This window comes from Hyperoodon ampullatus, assembly GCF_949752795.1.
Source record: "Hyperoodon ampullatus genome assembly, chromosome: 14".
NCBI classification, from domain to species: Eukaryota; Metazoa; Chordata; class Mammalia; order Artiodactyla; family Ziphiidae; genus Hyperoodon; species Hyperoodon ampullatus.
Window position 1 is genome coordinate 67,037,735 of NC_136927.1, and position 22,716 is coordinate 67,060,450.

At 39.3% G+C, this 22,716-nt stretch overlaps 1 protein-coding gene across 1 annotated transcript in view; it reads left to right on the top strand.

Moving 5' to 3' along the window:
* The window catches only part of CTNNBL1 (catenin beta like 1), a 158,965-nt gene that overhangs the window by 61,210 nt on the left and 75,039 nt on the right, over positions 1-22,716 (top strand). Inside the window, exons 6-10 of the mRNA XM_079718581.1 lie at positions 680-773; positions 4,260-4,351; positions 12,603-12,675; positions 12,917-12,975; positions 14,444-14,592. Coding sequence (XP_079574707.1) covers positions 680-773; positions 4,260-4,351; positions 12,603-12,675; positions 12,917-12,975; positions 14,444-14,592 — 467 coding nt within the window. The remainder of the gene's footprint in view (positions 1-679; positions 774-4,259; positions 4,352-12,602; positions 12,676-12,916; positions 12,976-14,443; positions 14,593-22,716) is intronic.

Genomic DNA, 22,716 nt, shown 5'->3' on the forward strand with positions numbered 1-22,716 from the left:
ATATGATGTGGCTACTAAAATTTTCCCATAAGTGTTATGTGAATCAAATTAAATAAGAGAAATGTAATTGCTTTCTTATGCATTATGTGTAATACAAACATAAGGTATTTTATTCTGTTAATATTCTTTTCGAGAAGGAGTCAGAAGTTCTTCGAAAGTAATAGTTTCATAAAAGCTTGATGTAGAAACTTAGGAATATTTTGAGTTTAACCCTAAATTTTGATGTCAGTGTAAATATGGCAAGTAAACTTCCGAACTGAATATCTCTTGGTGCTGTGGTCTAGAAATGTGCTTTTGACTTGAATGAACTTGTGACTTGACTTAAGATGGCATTTTTGTAAGGTGTTTAAATACCGCATAGAAGTAGAAAGAGCACAGGACTTGATTTCAGAGGCCTAGGTTCAAGTGCTAGTATGTCACTCAGTTAAATATGTAACCTTGAATTTTACCTTGTCCCCTTAAGCTTCAATCTAAAGTTAGGGGTAATGATGCCTTCCCTTCTTTGCCTCAGGGTCACTTCAAGCCTCAAAAGAGGTATTGGGATGGGAGAGCATACTGTAAACCATAAGTGGCAGGTTGTTTACTTTGTTCATTCAGTAGAGGAGTATGGGAATGGCAACAGTTTGGAGACTGTTTGTGACATGTATCCCATTCTCCTTTTGCTCCCATGTTGCTGCAGGTGGACGGGCAAGTGGTAGCACTGCTTGTGCAGAATCTGGAGCGTCTGGATGAGTCTGTGAAAGAAGAGGCAGACGGTGTCCACAACACTCTGGGTAAGGGGGAGGGTGCCAGCATCCTCTGAGTTTCTTTGTGTTTGTTTTGGGGTTTGGTACTCATTTCCTTCCTCCTTCATTATAGAGTCAACAGCAGGAGGGTTTTCCTTTTTTCTGCTCCCAAACTGCCTTTTCAGAAATGAAGACCCTTGTGTAGATTTCACATAACTGCTGCTTTGGTTTGGCTTGCGGTAATAAAAGCAGAAATCATTCCTGGACAGAAACTGCCGGTTTCTTTGAGCAGGCCTTTGCCTTTGCCTCCAAAAGTTAGGATGAAGTCTATGCAGGATGAATTCTTTTTTTTTTTTGGAAAGTGTTTATTTTACAATTTTTGAATCCCCTTCTGTTGGTTCTTCTTCACATTTCCCTTCAGTGGAACTACAAACTTTTGAACAACTGTGTACAGGCATACCTCATTTTATTGCACTTTATCGTGCTTTGCAGATATTACATTTTTACAAATTGAAAGTTTATGGCAACCCTGCATTGTCAGATGATAGTTAGCATTATATACTAATACAGTATTTTTAAATTAAGGTATGTACATTTTTTTAGACATAATGCTATTGCATACCTAATAGACTACATACAGTATAGTGTAAACATAACTTTTATATACAGTAGGAAACCAAAATATTCATGTGATTTGCTTTATTGTGATATTCGCTTTATTGCAGTGGTCTGGAATCAAACCCACAATACCTCCAAGGTATGCTTGTACCTTTATAGGACATTTTATTTGAAAAAGAGTTAGTATTTCTTTCGCTTCTTATATGTACTTTGCCGTGTAAACTGTGAGTTGAAATATTGCTGTTAACTTGGCTGCCCCTTTATCATATGTTCATTTAAGTGGATTCCTCTGCAATATTTCCCCTCCTCCTCCTTCTCCTTGAGTCTCTCCAGTCTTTCCCCCTGCAAAGTTGCTGAACCAATAGCCTATTTAAATTTGTGCTTTTGGGTAGTCCTCTTTATCACTGGTCACTGTCTTATAAAACCAAAGGTGACATATCGGTAAGCAGAGCTTGAGAAATGAACAAGGCCCAGCAGAAGTAGAAATTTTGATGAGATTAGATTTTCTTCCAGCTCCTTTGTGTCTAGCACAGATTTCTCTTATAGTTTTATACTCTCTACTGTGAAGGTTATCATAAAGAAGGAGGAAGACATGGCACCTAGGGAGTAAGAGAAGAGAGAACACAACAATTGGGGGTTGGCTCTAGTCTAGAGCCAGAATTTGGCATTGCCATCTGTTAGCCTAATGCTGAATTTTGCTGAGTAGAAAGAGTATCACAAGTCTTAACTGACAGTTAGTAAAAAGAGCCTGATGGGGCTTCCCTGGTGGCACAGTGGTTGAGAGTCCGCCTGCCGATGCAGGGAACACGGTTTGTGCCCCGGTCCGGGAGGATCCCACATGCCGCGGAGCGGCTGGGCCCGTGAGCCATGGCCGCTGAGCCTGCGCGTCCGGAGCCTGTGCTCCGCAATGGGAGAGGCCGCAACAGTGAGAGGCCCGCGTACCGCAAAAAAAAAAAAAAAAAGCCTGATGTAATGGAAAAAGCACCGGCCTGGCAGTCTATGAAGTTCTCTCTACTTTCAACTTGGTCCCTTACCAACAGCTCAGGAGATTCATCCCTCTTTCCCTTATTAAGCATCCGATGTTTGTCAGGCACTGTTCTAGGCACTGGGTAAATTAAAGATGAATTAGGTACAGTTCTTCTTAAGAGGCAGACTGATGGGAAAGTCTTGAACAGAAAGGAAAGGTAATACAGGGTGACAAATGGTAATAGTGGGGAGCACTGTGGAAGTGAAGAGGAAGGGGCTCCAAATTGGTGGGTAGGAGCAGGTAGCTGATTAGGGCTGAATATGAAGACAGGTGCTTTTTTTTTTTATTCATTTATTCATTTATTTTTGGCTGCATTGGGTCTTCATTGCTGCGTGCGGGCTTTCTCTAGTTGCGGCGAGCGGGAGATACCCTTCGTTGCAATGCGCAGGCTTCTCATTGCGGTGGCTTCTCTTGTTGTGGAGCACAGGCTCTAGGCGCACGGGCTCAGTAGTTGTGGCGCACGGGCTTAGTTGCTCCGCAACAAACGTGGGATCTTCCCGGACCAAGGATCGAACCCGTGTCCCTTGCATTGGCAGGCAGATTCTTAACCACTGCGCCACCAGGGAAGTCCCGACAGGGGCATTTTGACAGAGAAATGTGAGACGGGCAGGGCAGTATCATTGGTAAAGCCATGAATGGGCAAGGGCTTTGGGGGAAGACTAGAAATGTACTGTGGCAGTGTGAGGTAGGTACGGTGGGAGATGGGACCGGAGGAGTAAGTTTGTCCAGATTATGGAAGACCTTCTAAACCCTGGCAGGATGTTTGGATTTTATCCTAGTGGACAATAGAAAGCCACCTAAAGTGTATGCAGAATAAGATAAAGGCATTGGAGATTAAAAGGAATGAGCTGATTTCTTAGAAAATGTGAGACAGTAATTAAGCGATTAAAATGATCTTCATCTCGCAGGGGTCTCGTTGCTGCTCTGCTCCCACAGCGCTGTATCCACTCCCTGAGGGGCTGCCTGGTCATTCTTTAACTTGCCATTGGTGAGGCTGGCGTGAGTGAGGAAGCAGATAGGAGGTGTAGTGCTTTCTTCAGCCCTTTCTCTTCAAGACTCAGACCCGCTGGGCGTTGTGCTTAAAGAGCACAGAACTCCGATCCGCTTTATGATAGATAATAACATATCCTGGGATGGGGAGTGGATGGAGCCCTGAAGGAAGGAAAGCACTGGATGCAATAGAATGAGACTACAGGTTTGGGGTTCTTTTTTTTAATGTCCTTTTTTTTAGCATCGTAATCATACAATCACTTTTTTTTTTTTTGCCTCCTCATTTAAAATTTTTCCATTAAACAGCAATTTGGTTGTTGTAGGAGATAGCAGGACCGATTATATTTGCTTCTGAGTACCTGACGGTTACCTCTGCCAGCATGGTCTTTCCCCTCTATGCACATTATTTTGTTCAGTTAAGATGATGCTTGCTTCCCTTGCAGTATCCAGAGAAAGAAATCTGAAAATGGATGAATCAGGAGAGGAAGAGGCTCTGAATTCATCCCCTGATTTTTCCTTAAGGCTTCTGCCTAGCCCCCTGTTTCTTTAGTCACAGGTCTCAGGACTCTAGTACAGTGAGATTAAGAGGGCCTTCTTAGGCAGATATTCACACCTTTGTGTGTTCTGCTGTAGTGTTGTTCCCTGTTAACACAGAAAATCTTTCACTATTCCTTTATTGAATTCCATCACATTCAGTTATGAGTTTTACTTGTCACATAACTTGAAGAAAAAAAAAAAAACCCGTAGCATCTCCCTGGTTAATCTGAAAATGACAACACAGCATCTGGCTGGGAGGAATACAGGGAAGTGGAAAGAGGAATAAAATGTCTGTCATGGGAAGATGTTGAAGATGGAAACAAAGTTGCCCTCCCACATTACTGGTGTCTGTCTCCCTTCAGCTATTGTGGAGAACATGGCTGAGTTCCGGCCTGAGATGTGCACAGAGGCTGCCCAGCAGGGTCTTCTGCAGTGGCTGCTGAAGAGGCTGAAGGTAAGTTTGGCTTTGTGGGACTGTAGCTCAAACCTCTCTTTGCTCTGGGCACAGCTCATGCTGGGTCATCGGCACAGGTTGTTATTCCTAGGCTATGTGATCTAGTTTGGGAATCTTTTGGCAACTCTTGCCTTTTTCTTTGCTTCTCTTCTTTTGTTTGTTTTAAAAGTACCCTTTAATGCCCCTGAAAATAATATAAACATGTTGTCAACACAAATTCATGTGGTACAGAAGGTTTATACTGAAAATAAAAGTCCTCCTCTGCTGATTCCTTCTAGTTCCACTTCTCAGAGACAGCCTCTGTTGACAATATTTTATCTATCCTTCCAGAAATTTTCTGTGTAAATAGGAGTATGTGAGTGTGTGTGTGTTTGTGTGTGTTTCACAAATAGAATTATACATTATTTTCTTTTGCAAGTTGATCTTTTCGCTGAACTAATGGCTGCCTAGTATTCCATTTTACGGTTGTACCAAAGTCAATTTAACCATTCTCCTGTTTATAATAGTTTTTCACTGTTAAAACAATGCTGCAGTGAATATCCCCATGTACACATGCACATTTTTTTTCCTTGAATGCTAGTGTTAGTTTATTTGTAGGATAAGTTCCTAGAAATAGAATTGATAGGTCAAAGGGTATGCACATTAACATTTTTGGTAGATATTGCAAAATCTAATAGTTGAGAGGGTCTGTCTCCCTTACCTACACTGGGTATTACCAAACTTAAAATTTTGTTAATCTGATAAGTGAAAACGGGTATTTCATTTTAATTTGGAATTTTAAAATCGAGGACAGTGTATTGGCTTTCAGTTGTTTATTAGCCATTTGTATTCATCTCTTTTAGCTTCCTGTTTACATCCTTTGTTCATATTTCTGTTGGATTATTCATTCTCTTCTTAGCATAGTCCTTTTGACCATCTTTTTAACATTTAGTGCTGTCACAGAGAGTAAATGAGGAAAGGGAGAGGTAAGAGCTTCTCTCAGAATAGTGTTAACCAAAGATATGATGGAAGGCAGTTTGGAACTGCCTATGTGCTACTGAAATAATCTCGGCAAGCAAGGGTTCCCAATTTTTCAGTGAGAAAGAGGAAGACATGTTTGTAGCTGGTATGATTCTTTAAGTAGTCCTGGCCTTGCTGTGCTTCAGAGTGTCATAGAGATGCAGAAAGTCTGAGGTGCATCAGGTCCGATTTGTCCCCCACTGTCTTGGTTAGGGCTAAGGAAGAAGATTCTGCCTAAGATATCATATGCCCCCATGGTTCCCTCCCTCTCTGACAGTCTGGGTCTTCCCCAATCCTTCTTATTTAATCCTTTGTTCCCATTAAATCTGTAACATAGACTTATATAACATGGCTTGAGGATATTCAGCTAGCCTGCTGTGTATTATCATCAGTGGGTATGGGCACATTTGCTGGCAGAGTATAAACTTAATGCATAGTTCAGTAGACTGCAACTTCCTACCCACACACACACCCTCACCCTCGCCTTTCCTTTCAGGAAAAATCAGGTCTGGTTAATTCATTCATTGTCATTTTTGCAGCTTCCTTTTGACCTCCTCTCATGAGTTTTGATGTCCTTTGGTTTCCCCTTGTAATTACCTTCACATCTCCCTCAGTTTCTTCTTTCCTCAATATTCAACAAATCTTTGTTCTCCAAAGCCTTGAGACATTTTGGGGGTGAGGAGTAGGGAAGAGGAAAGTAAAACACATAGTTAAGGGCGTAGGATAGATGGCAGAGACCTGAATTGTTGATGGGGTGGCCATAGATTGGGGCCTTAACCTTGAAATATACGAAATAATCCAATAGTTTTTGTCTTTTTGAAATCAGGACCAATTTTTCCCAGTTACTTGAGACTTGATACCGAATCAGGGATTCTTCATTAAACCAGAATGTAAGGCCTCTTCTGCCTTTTGAAAGGTGTTTAAACTTGCCAGTCTTTTTTTGGATTAGTAACAGGAAGGGAAATCGAGACCTTTGGGTGTTTGGCTTGGATACCATTACCCTTATGAGAGTAATAAAGAGGTCCATTTGGTAGTCTTGCAAGCTTTTGACTCTTGCAAAGGGCATAGTGTTTATGCAACCCTCAAGGCATAAATAGCCATGTTGCTGTCTCTGGAACAGTTTTTCAAGGTTTTGGGGTATCTAAACATTAAAATGCTATTTGGTTATTTTACTAGTAAGCAAGTACCCTTAGAAAAATCCTGTGCTGCCCAGAACATTAATGAAAGAAGGTCCTGCTTAAGGGCAAGGCCAGTAAGAAGGCATGTCTTTAAAACCAATGCCTTGCTCTTATTTCTCATAATCTAGGAAAGTGCTTATTCCCAGACTTACTGTCTCAAGCCTCTGTCTTCGGTGTATTTTAGAGAAGTTCCACCTGTGATTATAAATGTACGAACCTCACTAAGATCCACTGGTCTCCAGAAATGTGAGCATGTTTGTTCCGCACTGCTCCCAAACTAATTTAAAACTCCATTTTCATTATGCCATTCCCTATTTAAGAACCTTCCTAGAGTGGTGCTACTGCCCTCTGCATCAGATCCCACCATCTCTGCCTACTTTTCAAGGCCCTTTAACGTGGCCTGATCTTTCTTTTCTTTCCTTTTTCCTTTCATTTCTCAGTTTTGAAACACTGGCCTTATTACTGTTCAGACATCTCTTGTACCTACCCCCTTTGCAAAGCTCAACAAGGGTCAACAGTGTTGACCTCTGTGTCTGTCTTTGTTCATGTTCCCCCCTCCCCCAGGAATGACTCCTGCCTATGTAATTCTAAACTATACACCACCTTCATTAACCAACTTAAATCCCTACTCTTCCACATTGCCTCCATCATTTTTTGAACTGAAAGGAATTTTATAAGTTCTGTTGCCGATAAAAAATTAAAAATCAAGACCTGTAGAGATTAAGTGCCTTGCCCAAATTCATGCAGCTAGTTAGAGATAGAGCTAGAATGAAAACCCAAGCCTCCAGACTTTCTTCATGCACCCTTTCCATAGCACTATTTTGCCCCCAGCCCATATTGCCCTCTTTCTTTTCCGAATATCAATCATTTTATTTTTTTTCTACTGGTTCTCTTCTGGTAGTTAGCAGATCTGGGTTGTAACATATGCCTATAACTGTATGACCCTTACCCTCAGGGAGCATCTTTTCTTCATCACCTGGCAGATTTTCCTCTTTTTATGTGTGCTCCTTGTCTTTCTCCCAATGTCCTTAAACTCCTTAAGAGCAAGGACTGGGGGCTTCCCTGGTGGCGCAGTGGTTGGGAGTCCGCCTGCCGATGCAGGGGACGCGGGTTTGTGCCCCGGTCTGGGAGGATCCCACATGCCGCGGAGCGGCTGGGCCCGTGAGCCATGGCTGCTGAGCCTGCGGGTCCGGAGCCTGTGCTCCACAACGGGAGAGGCCACAACAGTGAGAGGCCTGCGTACCGCAAAAAAAATAAAGAATAAAAAATTGAAGGAACCTGGTGGAGGCAGGATGGCCAATTAGGATATTGTTATAATATTTCAAGGAAGAAAATGTGAAGATGTGAACCAAAACATCCAAAGTTTCTGGCACATAATGGATGTTCAGAAATACATCAGAGTTAATCTTCCTGAACAAAAAAAAAATAAAAAATAAAAAAAAAAGAGCAAGGACTGGGACTCCATCATATGTGTATCTCCTCCTGATTGTTGTCAGGGTGTGGTTCCCAATGGGGAGCATCAAAATTACCTGGCAACTTGTTGGAAATGCAAATTATTGAACCCACCCCAGACTCACTAAATCTGCCCAGCTTGGGGTGGAGCCAGCAATCTGTGTTTTAACAGGCCCTCCAGGTGATTCTGATGCATGCTGAAGTCTGAGATCCCTCATCCTAGAGTACTTATGTTTACATTGCTTGATAAAACCCTGCTATTTAACTGTCCCCTGTTTATTCAGTAGTCCTTGAGTAAGTGAGTGGCACATTGGTGAGTCTCCTTTATGTACTGGTAGCCTAGCAGTTTACAGAGATACTCATGGATTTCTTCATTCACTAAATGAAACCTCACTCATTTGTGCTGCTAATAAGGATAAAACCCATTGTGGAGGATTACATTAAATGGTTTAACAGGTAAGCAGATAACAGTAGTATGAGAGACACTGCACCATAGTTCACTTTTTAATGGGGAATACAAACTTATTAGGATATTGTCTACTATTGAAAATAACACCAAAACTTTTTTCTTTTCCAAAGAAACAAAATTGAGATTGCTTTTTGTTTCTCAATTAAATCATTGCTTCAAAAACAGTTGCAATGTTTGGCGCTTGAGCTAATGAATTGAGAATTGGCTATGTTATACTACATGTACAACTGGTTGATGCTAAGTCCTTAGCCTCTTATGACCAGGAGATGGGATTTTTGTAGGGCACAATCTGCTTTGACTATTGTCCAGGGCTGTAGCTGTGTCTGAACCTGCCCCATGTGTCCCAGGTACCAGAGGTGAGCTGCAGAAATAATCTACAGCTTCTGGCTGTGGGTGGTAGCATAAATGTCTTGTACTTTCCAAAAAAGCAGCAGCTCCCAAAAAGGTGAAGTTTAATTTTATTCGAGGCCAATACATGCTGAGTACAAACCTATGCTTGACTCTGTAATTACTCTGACAGCTGAAAGATTTAGGATCACCAGGCTCCTGGATAGACGAGAGCCCCCAAAGCTCCAACTCCCGTTGACTAACTTTGCAAAATCCAAGAGACTATACCTGCTAAATAAATTCTCCTTCCTCCTGATTTTGACTAAATGTCCTTGTAATTTGGCAGTTTGGTATTTTGCAGGCTTGGAGGCTGTCATCTCTGGCTGAGATTTAAACAGAAATAAAACTTCCTTGGTGACTTTTGGTTTTGGTTAGGCATGAAAGATTAGTCTCCTGCTTTCCCATCTAGCCCAGTTTCACTCAACGTAAGAGGTATCAGTCAGGTTAGAGAGTCAGAGTAGTTTGGCCAAGTTCACATAGCTGGTAACTGTTAGAGCTGAGATTCTAACCTGGATATTTCTGATCCCAATCATCAGAAAAACTTATAGCAACTATTATGTATTAGGTACTTCCATATTATTTAATTCTCAGAGTAACTCTCCAAAGAAGATGTTATTTTATTGTTTCCATTTTACAGATAAAGAAACTTGAGACCAGGAAATGTTACTTCGGTCATAGATGACCGTTCTTAATTTATGGTGCCATCAGTATCTCAGTAATTTTGTTTTTACAGGGTTCTATGCCAAAAAGGACCTACCAGTCCCATTTAAAGTATTTAGGTCCAAACAAATTTAATACATACTTATGTCCTAAGACTTTAGTAGCCGTTCAAAAAAATAATATGCATGAATTAAAATAAAATATATTTTTAATTTCATTCTTAAATATCACAATTACTTACCAGTAGATGTGTGTGCCTCTTGTGTAGTTGTACTACACAACTTCTAAAACCTTGGAATCAGATTGAACGCAACCATCTTCATTCCTGTTCCACATTGATTTTCACATAGTTCTTTTATCACAGCAACCACCCAAACCCAGCTTCACAAAGAAAAGATGTCATCAAAAGAAATGTGCATGATTCAAAAAGAGACATGTACCAAAATGTTCATTGCAGCTCTATTTACAATAGCCAGGACATAGAAGCAACCTAAGTGTCCATCAACAGATGAATGGATAAAGAAGACATGGCACATATATACAATGGAATATTACTCAGCCATAAAAAGGAACGAAACTGAGTTAGTTGTAGTGAGGTGGATGGACCTAGAGACTGTCATACAGAGTGAAGTAAGTCAGAAAGAGAAAAACAAACACCGTATGCTAACACATATATATGGAATCTAAAAAAAAAGAAAGAAACGAAAATGGTCAGAAGAACCTAGGGGCAAGACGGGAATAAAGATGCAGACCTACTAGAGAATGGACTTGAGGATATGGGGAGGGGGAAGGGTAAGCTGGGACAAAGTGAGAGAGTGGCATGGACATATATACACTACCAAACGTAAAATAGATAGCTAGTGGGAAGCAGCCGCATAGCACAGGGAGATTAGCTCGGTGCTTTGTGACCACATAGAGGGGTGGGATAGGGAGGGTGGGAGGGAGGGAGACGCGAGAGGGAGGAGATATGGGGACATACGTATATGTATAACTGATTCACTTTGTTATAAAGAAGAAACTGACACACCATTGTAAAGCAATTATACTCCAATGAAGATGTTAAAAAAAAAAAAAAAAAGAAATGTACCTGAAGCTAGTGGTTAACGTGCTCACTAATCAGCAGATGTGAGATGTCACTGTGCTTTCCTTGTAAATCCCGTAAATCCTTGCAATCCCCTGTGAATTCAATATGATGTCCCAGGTACCTTGGCACACAGTTTGGGAACTGCAGACTTAGTGTCACATAGGTAGTACATGCTTATGAGTTAAATCTAGGTATGTCTAATCCCAGGTTCATGTCCTTTTTTTTTTTAACATAAATGTATTACTTGATGAAATTAACTTTAATTCAGTGTAATTTTTTAAATGACATAACAATGGACCAGTTTCATGTCAAATTCACCTCTGTTTGCTGTCACGTTCAATTTTGTGTCTTGCATATAGCAGGTGCCCAATAAATATTTGTTGAAAAAAAGAGGAAACCTATCTCCTACCTTAGAGACAGGAGTTTATAAAATCAAATAAAAGACAAGAGACATTGGAACCACAGAAAGGCTATTGCTCTAGTGGCCTGATGTCTTTTGGCTTCTTTCAGTTGAGTGTATCTTGTTTGCAACAAGAATCCTGACCCTTAAAAAGCTGCATATAAGTTGGTGTGGCTTAAATAATTTAAACTAGCAATACTTGAACTTAAATCGTTTGAGTAAGTGATTTTATTAGCGAATCCGTCATTCGAATAGACATGCTCACCCCTTGGCTTTTCACTTTTGTATTTTGACTTGTATAAAACTGTTTTTCTTAAAGTGAAAAATGCCACAGATTGCATTTAAACCCTGGCTGTTGTACTGAATTTCTTGAAACAAGGCCTTAAGCTTGCCCAGGGAGCATAACTTGCAGTCAGCACACATAAGACCTTGTATTTACAGATCTTTTAACCTAAGATGGGCCATACCTGGTCAGCCTTCTGAAACCCTATGGGGTGCACTTAGGCTTGATGGGGAAGACATGCAGAGAGAACTGAAAAGATGCTGGGTGTTGCTTCATTAGGGGCCACTCTTCCTTCTTAAGTGCAAAATCAGTGTCCAAACAGAACTGTGAATGGTGCAAAGGGGATGGAGGTATTAGCTTCAGTATAAACACTTCCCCTGTCCTTTCCGGGTACAGTAATTATTTGTTAGTTCAAAAACCTGGATAGATAGCAAGGCTGCTGCTGATTAACAGTCATGGTCTTTGTGCCTGCATTTTAAGGATCAAGGGTACGGTAAATAAAAACACATCGATGAGGCTTGTGCTCCTCTCTGTGTACCTTTATCCAAGGGGCATTGTTAATGATGAGGCACTTGAGTCTCACTACTGGGGCAACAATGTGGATGACCATGAAAAATAGGCTCTGCAGTAGATGTGTCCCCTCTGCAACTCCAAGTAGCAGAGCATGCAGCAGGGAAAGAATTGTGGGTAGTAATTTGGGTGTTAAAATATTAACACATTTCTGCATATTTAATGTGGTTTCCTTTTTAAATAGTAGGCAGATTATGGCCCATGAGCAGATAGGTTTATGATTTCAAATTAAATTTTAAGCATTTAAAAAAAAATCCAAAAGAAACTACTTTGTTATAAAGACATTCAACTAATCAAAACAAGAGCTTGCTTTCTTTTCAGCTTCTCTGATCATCTGTCAGCTAATTTACAGCCTAATTTTATGATTGTAACTTGTGAATGAAGCTTCGTGGTGGATTTTAGTCTTAAATGTTCAAAACTTTCAATCCTTTATCTAGTTCACATTTGAGTATGTATTATGTGCTAGACAATAGTCCCTAGACTCAAAATGGGGAATCTGGGAAGGCTTCACAGAGGAGGTGACATTTGCACCTGGGCTTTAGGAGTGTGAGAGCTGTTGTGTACATCTACTGTTTATGGTTTTACTATGCAGTGCTTGAGTCTGGTCTCCTGAGAGCAGAGGCAGACTTTTTTTTACCCTTAACCTGCCCTTTCCCTTTCTAACGTCTACTTCTCTCTAACTCAGATCCTAGTACTTGTGAAAAAATTTGTCCTGGGGAAGGAAGCAAGGCCCCTTAACGTTTTTCTCATTTCTCCTATTTCCCAACAGGCAAAGATGCCTTTTGATGCCAACAAACTGTATTGTAGTGAAGTGCTGGCCATATTGCTCCAGGACAATGATGGTGAGGCTCCCTCTCGGTATTGATATTCTGTTAGGATAGGAGCCAGGCTTGTTTCAGATCATGACAGCAAGCTCTCTTGCCTTTGGCATCCCCTTGCTCTCCCTCTCGCTCTCTGTGCAGCTTTTGTACTCTGTCAAGCTGTATTGATTTTGTTTGCTGATGTATCAGTGTTAGACGGCTGTAAAATCTGACAGTTAGCTTCATTTTTTTTTTTTCTCCTTCTATTTTTTTCCCCTTTTAGAAAACAGGGAATTGCTTGGGGAGCTGGATGGAATCGATGTGCTTCTTCAGCAGTTATCCGTGAGTAATTCTTATGCTTCCTGTCTGCCGTGAAGATACATGGCTTGCTTGAAATGGGAGGTGGAGCTGGAAATTGTTGGAAGGAATAAGCCATGTGATGCAAGCCATATGGAGTGTGTTGGTAGGTTTGAGGTCACATTGGAGGTACATGGTTTACCTCCTTTTCTTAGTCATTTGCTCTTTATGACCACATATCACTGTGTATCTGGTGTGGACTTTCTCAGTCTTCTGATATTTATCAATTCAAAAGAGGTGTGCTTCCTGCTTAAGTGTATATTCTTGAGCCAAGAATGCCAAATTATTTTTAGTTGACCCACTCCCAAGATTATTCACTTGCTTTCCCGTCAGTCTGCCACTAAATTGGAGTCTGTTCATTTAGGATCCAGATAAGCTTCAGGAGTACAAGTTCCAACACAGTGGGATAGAGGTCAGAGAGGAGGATAGGGAAGGATGTGGCACTGGAGGCTGGAAAAAGAAATTAGAAATTGCCATTTGCTCGTTGTAAGAAATGTAAATCCTGTTGAAATGTTGTTCTGCTGGCATTCTGAAAATACTGTTAAGATTTTTTTTCTAACAAATCTCATCTGTGCTATTCCAAAACCAGGACTGAAAATAGATCATTTGGATAAAATCTTAAGACTGTTGGGAGTGTCTGAGATGTCAGTTTGCATACAGCTTTCGTCTTGGTGCCAGCAGCCTGAGTGGCTTGGCCTCCACCCCAAAAAACAGAGCTTTGAAACATGAATCTCCCAATTCTGGGAAAGTGCTTAGTCCTGTTCCCGCAAGATTATTGATCATTTTGTAGTAGACTGTATGGGTATGCATACACTGTTAAAAGGCTTTCCTCTTAACATGCCATATATTTCTGGCAAAGATAAAACTGCTTTTCGCTGTTCCCATGATTTAGAGCCCCAGCTAGTCTATGAGGCAGTTCAGTAGCCCTGATGGTTAGGAAACTGTTCCTTATATTGAGCCAAGATTTGCCCTTCAGGACTGTGGTTTCTTTTAGAAGGGGAAGAAATGTGGTTGCGTAGTGCAAGTGGAAGGCTTTGGGGAGTAGCTGGCAAAGTTGTTTCTTGATCTGGATGCTGGTTTCAGGGGTGTTCACTTTATTCATTTAGCTATACTTGTCTTTTATAGAGTTTTCTACATGTTAATATATTTCACAATGAAAAGGTTTTGTTGGTTTTTGTTAAATTGCCTCCTTGGAACTATCAGTTATTCATGGACTCAGTGGTCAGGTTGAGTGTTCTGATTTTTTGCATGAACTGATAGCCATTTATTTAACCTGTGCGTCAGAAAGCCCAGTTTCTTTATAATGGAAACTGATGAGAATTTTGTTTGGTAAGCTTCTGTTTCCTCAGTTGTAGGGTTTTTGGAGTAGATAGGCTTTGGAAACTGTTGAGTGCTGGTTGATGAAAAGACATTCTCTTATGGTTCTGTGCTTTCTGATATCTTTACTTGACAGGTGTTTAAAAGACACAATCCTAGCACAGCCGAGGAGCAGGAGATGATGGAGAATCTGTTTGATTCACTCTGTTCCTGCCTAATGCTCAGTTCTAATCGTGAGCGCTTCCTGAAGGGTGAGGGTCTTCAACTGATGAATCTCATGCTAAGGTATGCTTCTTATCTCCTATTATCTCCTAGCTCTCCATCTTTTTTTGTCCAACTCCTCACTGTTAGCCTGGATTCAAGAACATGTAGCTATGGTCTTTTATTCCATTGAGTTTGCTAGATATATAAAACAGTAAAGTCTTCAAGTGTGTGTATAGTCTTTTCTGAAGTTAGATTGGATGAATAAAAAGTATATTTCAGTCTGTTTGTGCCCTATTGTTAGGTCATTTGGTAATAGGACCACTCCATCAAAGGGAAATGTTTTTTTTTGCTCCTCCTTATAGTGTGTTGGTTTTGGGAAATCTAGTCGTTAACTTCTCAACATATCCTATATTAATTTCTAAACTTAGCCCAGTTTTCTTTATATTCCACATAGACCTGTCTATGCCATATGTTTGTCCATATTTTTATTATTGACAGCAGAATATAATTCATATTTTTCACTTATACATATTTTTCATTATGTGTTATTTTCAATAATGCATTGCACATGTGCTATGTGGCTAGCATAGGAGATATGAAAATGTGCAAGACAGTTCTAGAACTTTTCTTTATAGTGCTTTCCTTGTGTATCTTATTATTTATGCTTTAATTTCTTAAAATATTTATAGTAAATATCATGTTGGTATAATTCACAGAATCCTAAAGTTGGAAGTAAATAGGAGATAGCTTGTTATGGATAACTCTTTTGAGAAATCTGGCTTGGAAGGGAAATAGAGAAATGGTGTGAAGGGGTAACCAGAGAAGGGGTTGTAGTATCAATGGTCGGTTTTTTCAATTGAGAGATGCAAGAGACTATAATCATGGGATTATTTATGAAATTGAGCCAGAGTCTGCTGTCTTGAAACATATTCAAGTACACTGAAAATTCTGTTAATTTATTTCATTGAAAAAATTTTTAAATAAATTTGATAGCTTAGAATATAGACATGCAAAACTACTGTTAGTAGTAGGACTGATAAGGTACTATGTTAAGTGCTTGGCTTATACAGAATTGGAAGACAGGATTCCTGCCTCCAAGAAGCTAAAAAACAGCTCTGTCACTTGAACACAGCCCAACTTTGGATGCATATTCCTTGTAGTCTTTTTTCCCATAATTGTTTTCTCTTTAACAGCTTTTTAGGCCTACCACACATGTAATTTTCTATACTGTTTTTTCTTGTTTGTTTGTTCGAACTTAACATGCTGTTTCCCATGTTTTGACATAACCTTCATGAGAGTTTTCAATAACTGAATAATGCACTCTAAGGGAATATAACGTAGTCTTACTTTGTTATTGATATTGAAGGTATTTCCATTGTTTTGTTGTTATAAAAAATTCTCCAATGACAAATTCTACAAATTTTTGTGTTTAAACTATTTTTGTATTTAAGATTATCAAGGTATATGTTACTAAAACCTCTCCTCTTTAAAGGCTTGTGTAGGCCCAGGGGCACAGTAGACCTCTTGGTTTGTCCAGTGTATACCAGACCTTAGATTGATTGAAGAATCTTCCTTTGTGGAATTGTTTTTAAAAATTTTATTTTAAAGTGCAGAGAGGGGCATTGGAATTATTCAGAGGCCTTTAGTGTTCAGCTGATTTTTGCTAGCTTTACTCTCTTGAGTCTTTTGTTTGTTTATCTCCTTTACCCTTCTAATTGCCTGTCCTTTTGTTGAAATGACCCACCTTCTCTCAAGCAAATAGCATATAAAGAAGATGCATTTGGCTTCCTGGACCTTCTAACCTTAAAACTATACTCTGCAGGGACTTTCCTCTAAGCTTCTTAAAGGTCTGAACTGTCAGTGTCTTTGGATGTTTGAGTGCAAATATGAAGTGATGTATTCCTGTGGCATATGGCTTGTAAATGTGCAGCAGTGGGGAGCTGAATAAATAACCAGAAATATGGATTATTCAAACAGGAATGCTGAGATTCTGGGAGCCTAATTAAAAAGGAGCTCCAAAAGACTTAGAAACTGTACTACCTTTGTAGGATCTCCTAACTTCATTTTTGAATGCTGAAGTTACTGTTAGATTAATTCTTTCACATTAATTAACTATATTAGCAGATTCAGCATTTCTTTTTTTCTCTTTCCCATGCTCTTTGTTCTGGGTTATTTTTCTTCTTCAGACTCCCAAATGGAAAGTTTAATTGGGAGGGATTTTTTTTTTTTCCTACTAGATTCGTCCTTCCTGATCTTCTAGCAAGAGCTGCCAAGTTGCTCTCTGTCTCAAGGAAACCCATTCAAAGACTACGAAGCTGTAACACTAGAAGTTCAGGAAAATTTCTGTGCCTCCATTGCCCCTAAATACTAATCTTTATTTTGATTTAGACGTTCATCAAACAGTTATGAAATGGCCACCTGGAGAGGTGGCAGTATGATGTAGTGTGGAAGAACGGGCTTTGGAGTTGAGGCAAATGTGGGTTTGGAACTTAGTTCTTTCATTTACTAGTTCTGGATATTTGGTGAGTTACTCTAAGCTTTCTGTCCTCTGACCCTCACTTTTTTCATATGAAAAATGGGAGTAATAATGCCAAATTTGCAGGGATCTTTGTGGGTATTAGACTATATATATAAATTGGCTGGGACAGTTCTGCCGTTCTTAAAACATTGGTAAAGTGCTATGTTAACTTACTGTGTTAAGTGCTAGGCTTATACGGACATGAACAAGACAGGATTCCTGCCTTCAAGAAACTCAGTTGCTAGTGATGGAGGCCAACATTAAATAACCGTAATATAATTTCATGTGTTAACTATTGAGAGGAACAGTTAATTTTGCATGTCCACAGAATTTTTTTTTATGTTTCTGATTATTGATAAGGAAAGGTCACCAACAAGATAGTCATTTATACATTTATATGCACAAGTTATCACACACACACACACACACACATACACACATATATAGTGGGTTGGCCAAAAAGTTCGTTCGGGTTTTCTGTGCCATCTTACAGAAAAACCCGAAAGAACTTTTTGGCCAACCCAATACTACCCAATTTAATAGTTTTATCACCTTTATTGAGGCATAATTTATATGCAATCAAACACTAATTTTAATTTTGACAAATGTATATACCTTTGTTTTCACCACAATGAAGATGCAAGATACTGCCGACTGAAAAGAATGCACAACGTGAGAGTTGTGAGTTAAGTTTTATTTGGGGCAAAATGAGGACTATAGCCTGGGAGACAGCCTCTCAGATAGCTCTGAGGAACTGTTCTGAAGAGGTAAGGGGGGAGGTCAGTACATATATGATTTTGGTGAAGGGGAATACGTGCAATCAAGCACACATTTCGGCAGAGGGTTGCTGCTAGTTGTGAGGAGAAGATTAATGATTTTACTGTTTTTCTAGATATGAGAGGTTACAAGAAATTAGGCTCATAAAATCTTCTCCTGCCCTTCCACCATACACAAAAATAAACTCAATATGGCTTAAAGACTTAAATATAAGACACGACACCATAAAACTCCTGAAAGAAAACATAGGCAAAACATTCTCTGACATAAATCATAACAATGTTTTCTTAGGTCAGTCTCCCAAGGCAAAAGAAATAAAAGCAAAAATAAACAAATGGGGCCTAATCAAACATATAAGCTTTTGCACAGCAAAGGAAACCATAAATAAAATGAAAAGACAACCTCCGGAATGGGAGAAAATATTTGGAAACAATGTGACAGACAAGGGCTTAATTCCCAAAATATACAAACGGCTCATACTGCTCAATAGCCAAAAAACAACCCAATCAGAAATTGGACAGAAGACCTAAATAGACATTTTTCCAAAGAAGACATACAGATAGCCAACAGGCACGTGAACAGATGTTCAACATTGCTATTATTACAGAAATGCAAGTCAAAACTAAAATGAGGCATCAGCTCACACCAGTCAGAATGGCCATCATCAAGAAGTTTACAGGGCTTCCCTGGTGGCGCAGTGGTTGAGAGTCCGCCTGCCGATGCAGGGGACACGGGTTTGTGCCCCGGTCTGGGAAGTTCCCACATGCCGCAGAGCAGCTAGGCCCGTGAGCCATGGCTGCTGAGCCTGCGCGTCCGGAGCCTGTGCTCTGCAAGGGGAGAGGCCACAACAGTGAGAGGCCCGCCTACCAAAAAAAAAAAAGTTTACAAATAATAAATGCAGAGAGGGTGTGGAGAAAAGGGAACCCTCCTACACTGTTAGTAGGAATGTAAATTGGTGCAGCCACTATGGAGAACTGTATGGAAGTTCCTTAAAAAACTAAAAATAGAGTTACCATATGACCCAGTAGTCTCACTCCTAGGCATATATCTAGAAAAGAGGAAAACTGTAATCTGAAAAGATACATGCACTCCAGTGTTCATAGCAGCACTATTTACAGTAGCCAAGACATGCAAGTAACTTAATTGTCCATCAACAGATGAATGGATAAAGAAGATGCTGTATATATATATATACAATGGAATATTATTCAGCCATAAAAGAGAATAAAATATTGCCATTTGCAGCAACATGGATGGACCTGGAGATTATCATACTAAGTGAAGTCATTCAGACAGGGAAAGACAAATATCATATGGTGTCACTTATATGTAGAATCTAAAAAAATGGTGCAAATGAACTTATTTACAAAACATAAATAGACTCACAGACATAGAAAACAAACTTATGGTTACCAAAGGGGAAAGGGTTGAGAGGAGAGATAAATTAGGAGTTTGGGATTAACACATACGCACTACTATATATAAAATAGATAAACAACAAGGACCTAATGTATAGTACAGGGAACTATATTTGATATTTTGTAATGACCTATAATGGAAAAGAATCTGTAACGGAGCTGAATCACTTTGCTGTACACCTGCAACTAACACGACATTGTAAATCAACTATACTTCAACAACAACAAAAAATCTTCGGAAAATATCTAACTCTCTGGAGGCCTGTTCTGCCAGTTCTTGCCAGAGCACAGAGTGCCTCATTCCTGATATCTCCACCCTGAACTCCTTTCAGGGCGTGTTGAAGGTCAGTGACTGCTGTGGTTAGTGACCTAATCCTTGTAGAGGCAGATGGCAAGTGACAACTTTGAGTTGGCAATACATAGTTTTATATTTTGTAGTAGCCACAGTAAAAAGTTTAAAAGAAACAAAATGATGGGTTTTATTTAATGCCATATATTATAAATCAATTCAACATGTAATCAATAAAAATATTAAGCCATTTTGCATTATTTTTTCCTACTAAGTCTTTAAAATCCAGTGTGTATTTTACATTAACATTTGAATTCAATGCTAAATTTTCATTACAGTACTTGATTTGTATTTAGATTTCATAAAATTTACAGTTGAAAAAGTAGATTCCCATACTTAGGTTTCTCTGAACATACTTAACTGTTTCCCAATAACTGAATCAAGTATCAATTTTTAAACTTAAATTTATTTAAATTAAATTTAAATTTTAGCTCCTCAATTTAAATCTGAAATTTAGCTATATTTCAGATGCTCAGTGGCTACATGTGGCTAGTGGCTATGATATCGGACAATGCATATGTAGATCATTTTTATCACCCTCCAAAATTTCCTTGATCCCTTTTGCAATCAGTTCCCACCAATCCACCTTTGACCCCAGTCAAACATTGTCATTCTAGAATTTCATATAAATAGAATCATACAGTATGTGTTTTGTTTAGCTTATTTAACTCAACAGGTTGTTTTTGAGGTTCATTTATTTTGCATGTATCAGTAGTGTGATTCTTTTTTTATGCTTAGTAGTATTCCATTATATTAATCCATTCCAGCATATCAGTTTGTTTATTTATTCACCTGTTCTAGACATTTGGGTTGTTTCCATTGTTTTGCTATTGTGAATAAAGCTGCTTAAAAGTCTTTGGATAAACATATATTTTCATTTCTCTTGGGTAAATACCTGGGAGTGGAATGAGTGAGTCATATATTAAATAAAAATTTACTATTAGAAACTACCAAGTTGTTTCCCAAAATGATTGTATCATTTTATATCCCTACCAGCAAGGCATGAGAACTCCAGTTGCTCTGTATCCTCCTTAATACCTGGTATTGTCAGATTTTAGTTTTAGCCATTTGAGTGTGTATTGTGGCTTTAATCTGCATATAACTGATTACTCAGGTTGTTGAGCATCTTTTCATGTTCATATTGACCTTTCTTATATCTTTTGTTAAAGTCAAACCTTTGTTCCGACCTTTTGTCTAAATTTTTTTTTTTTTTTTGCGGTACGCGGGCCTCTCACTGTTGTGGCCTCTCCCGCTGCGAAGCACAGGCACCGGATGCGCAGGCTCAGCGGCCACGGCTCACGGGCCCAGCCGCTCCGCGGCATATGGGATCCTTCCGGACTGGGGCACAAACCCGTATCCCCTGCATCGGCAGGCGGACTCTCAACCACTGCGCCACCAGGGAGGCCCTTGTCTAAATTTTATTTGGGTTGTCTTACTGAGTTTTAAGTGTTCTTTACTCTAGATAGAAGTCTTTGTCAGATACATGTTTTAGAAATATTGTTTTCCTAGTCTGTGGCTTGCCTTTTCATTTTTTAGCAACGTCTTTTAAAGAGCAAAAGTTTTACTTAGATAAAGTCTAATTTGTAAAAAATATTTTTTAAATTGTGCTTTTGATGTGGTGTATAAACTGTGTTTGTCTAACCCAAGGTCTCAAACTGTTCCTTTCATATTTTCTTTTACAACTTTCAGTTTTAGGCATTTATAGGTCTGTGATCCATTTTAAGTTAATTTTTATATGTAGTGTTAGATATGAATTGAGGTTCTTGGTTTTATTTATTATTTTTGCATATAGATGTCCAGTTCTGGCACCATTTATTGCAAAGACTGTCCACGTTCCGTTTAATTGCCTTTACACCTTTGTCAGAAATCAATTATGTATGTGTGGGTCTATTTCTGTGCTTTCTATTCTGCTCCATTGATCTGTGTATCTATCGTTTTGCCAGCACAACCCTATTTTGACTTTATGGTTAAGTCTTGAAATTACATGGTGTGAATCCTCTGACTTAATGTCTTTTTAACTATTCTAGTTCTTTACTGTCTTTGTCTTTCTGTATAAATTTTAGAATCAGCCTGTTAATTTCTAGAAAAACTCTGCTGGGGTTTTGATTGGTATCATATTGAATCTATAGGTTCTCTTGGAAAGGATGGACATCTTTGCAATAATGAGTCTTCCAATCAATGAACATGGTATATTTCTTCATTTATTTAGGTCTTTGATTTCTTTCATCAATGTTCTGATTTTTAAAGACAATTTGATACTTTATGTTTTCCTAGAAATTTTCAATTTCATAGACGTTCAAGTTTATTAATATGTTGTCCTTGTATTTGTATCATTCTTTTCTGTATCTTCCATTTCATTTCATCTTTTTCTTTTTCACCTCTTTACGTCTCTTTTATAATCCTTTTTTTTTAATTTTTGAATTTTATTTTATTTTATTTTTATACAGCAGGTTCTTATTAGTCATCCATTTTATACACAGCAGTGTATACATGTCAATCCCAATCTCCCAATTCATCACACCACCACCACCACCCGCCACTGCTTTCCTCCCTTGGTGTCCATACATTGTTCTCTACATCTGTGTCTCAATTTCTGCCCTGTAAACCGGTTCATCTGTACCATTTTTCTAAGTTCCACATATATGTGTTAATATGCAGTATTTGTTTTTCTCTGTCTGACTTACTTCACTCTGTATGACAGTCTCTAGATTCATCTACATCTCTACAAATGACCCAGTTTCGTTCCTTTTGGCTGAGTAATATTCCATTGTATATATGTACCACATCTTCTTTATCCATTCGCCTGTCAATGGACATTTAGGTTGCTTCCATGACCTGGCTATTGTAAATAGTGCTGCAGTGAACATTGGGGTGCATGTGTCTTTTTTTTTTTTTTTTTTTTTTTTTTTTTTTTTTTTTTTTGCGGTAGGCGGGCCTCTCACTGCTGTGGCCTCTCCCCTTGCGGAGCACAGGCTCCGGAGCACAGGCTCAGCGGCCACGGCTCACGGGCCCAGCCGCTCCGCGGCATGTGGGATCCTCCCAGACCTGGGCACGAACCCGCGTCCCCTGCATCGGCAGGCGGACTCTCAACCACTGCGCCACCAGGGAAGCCCGCATGTGTCTTTTTGAATTATGGTTTTCTC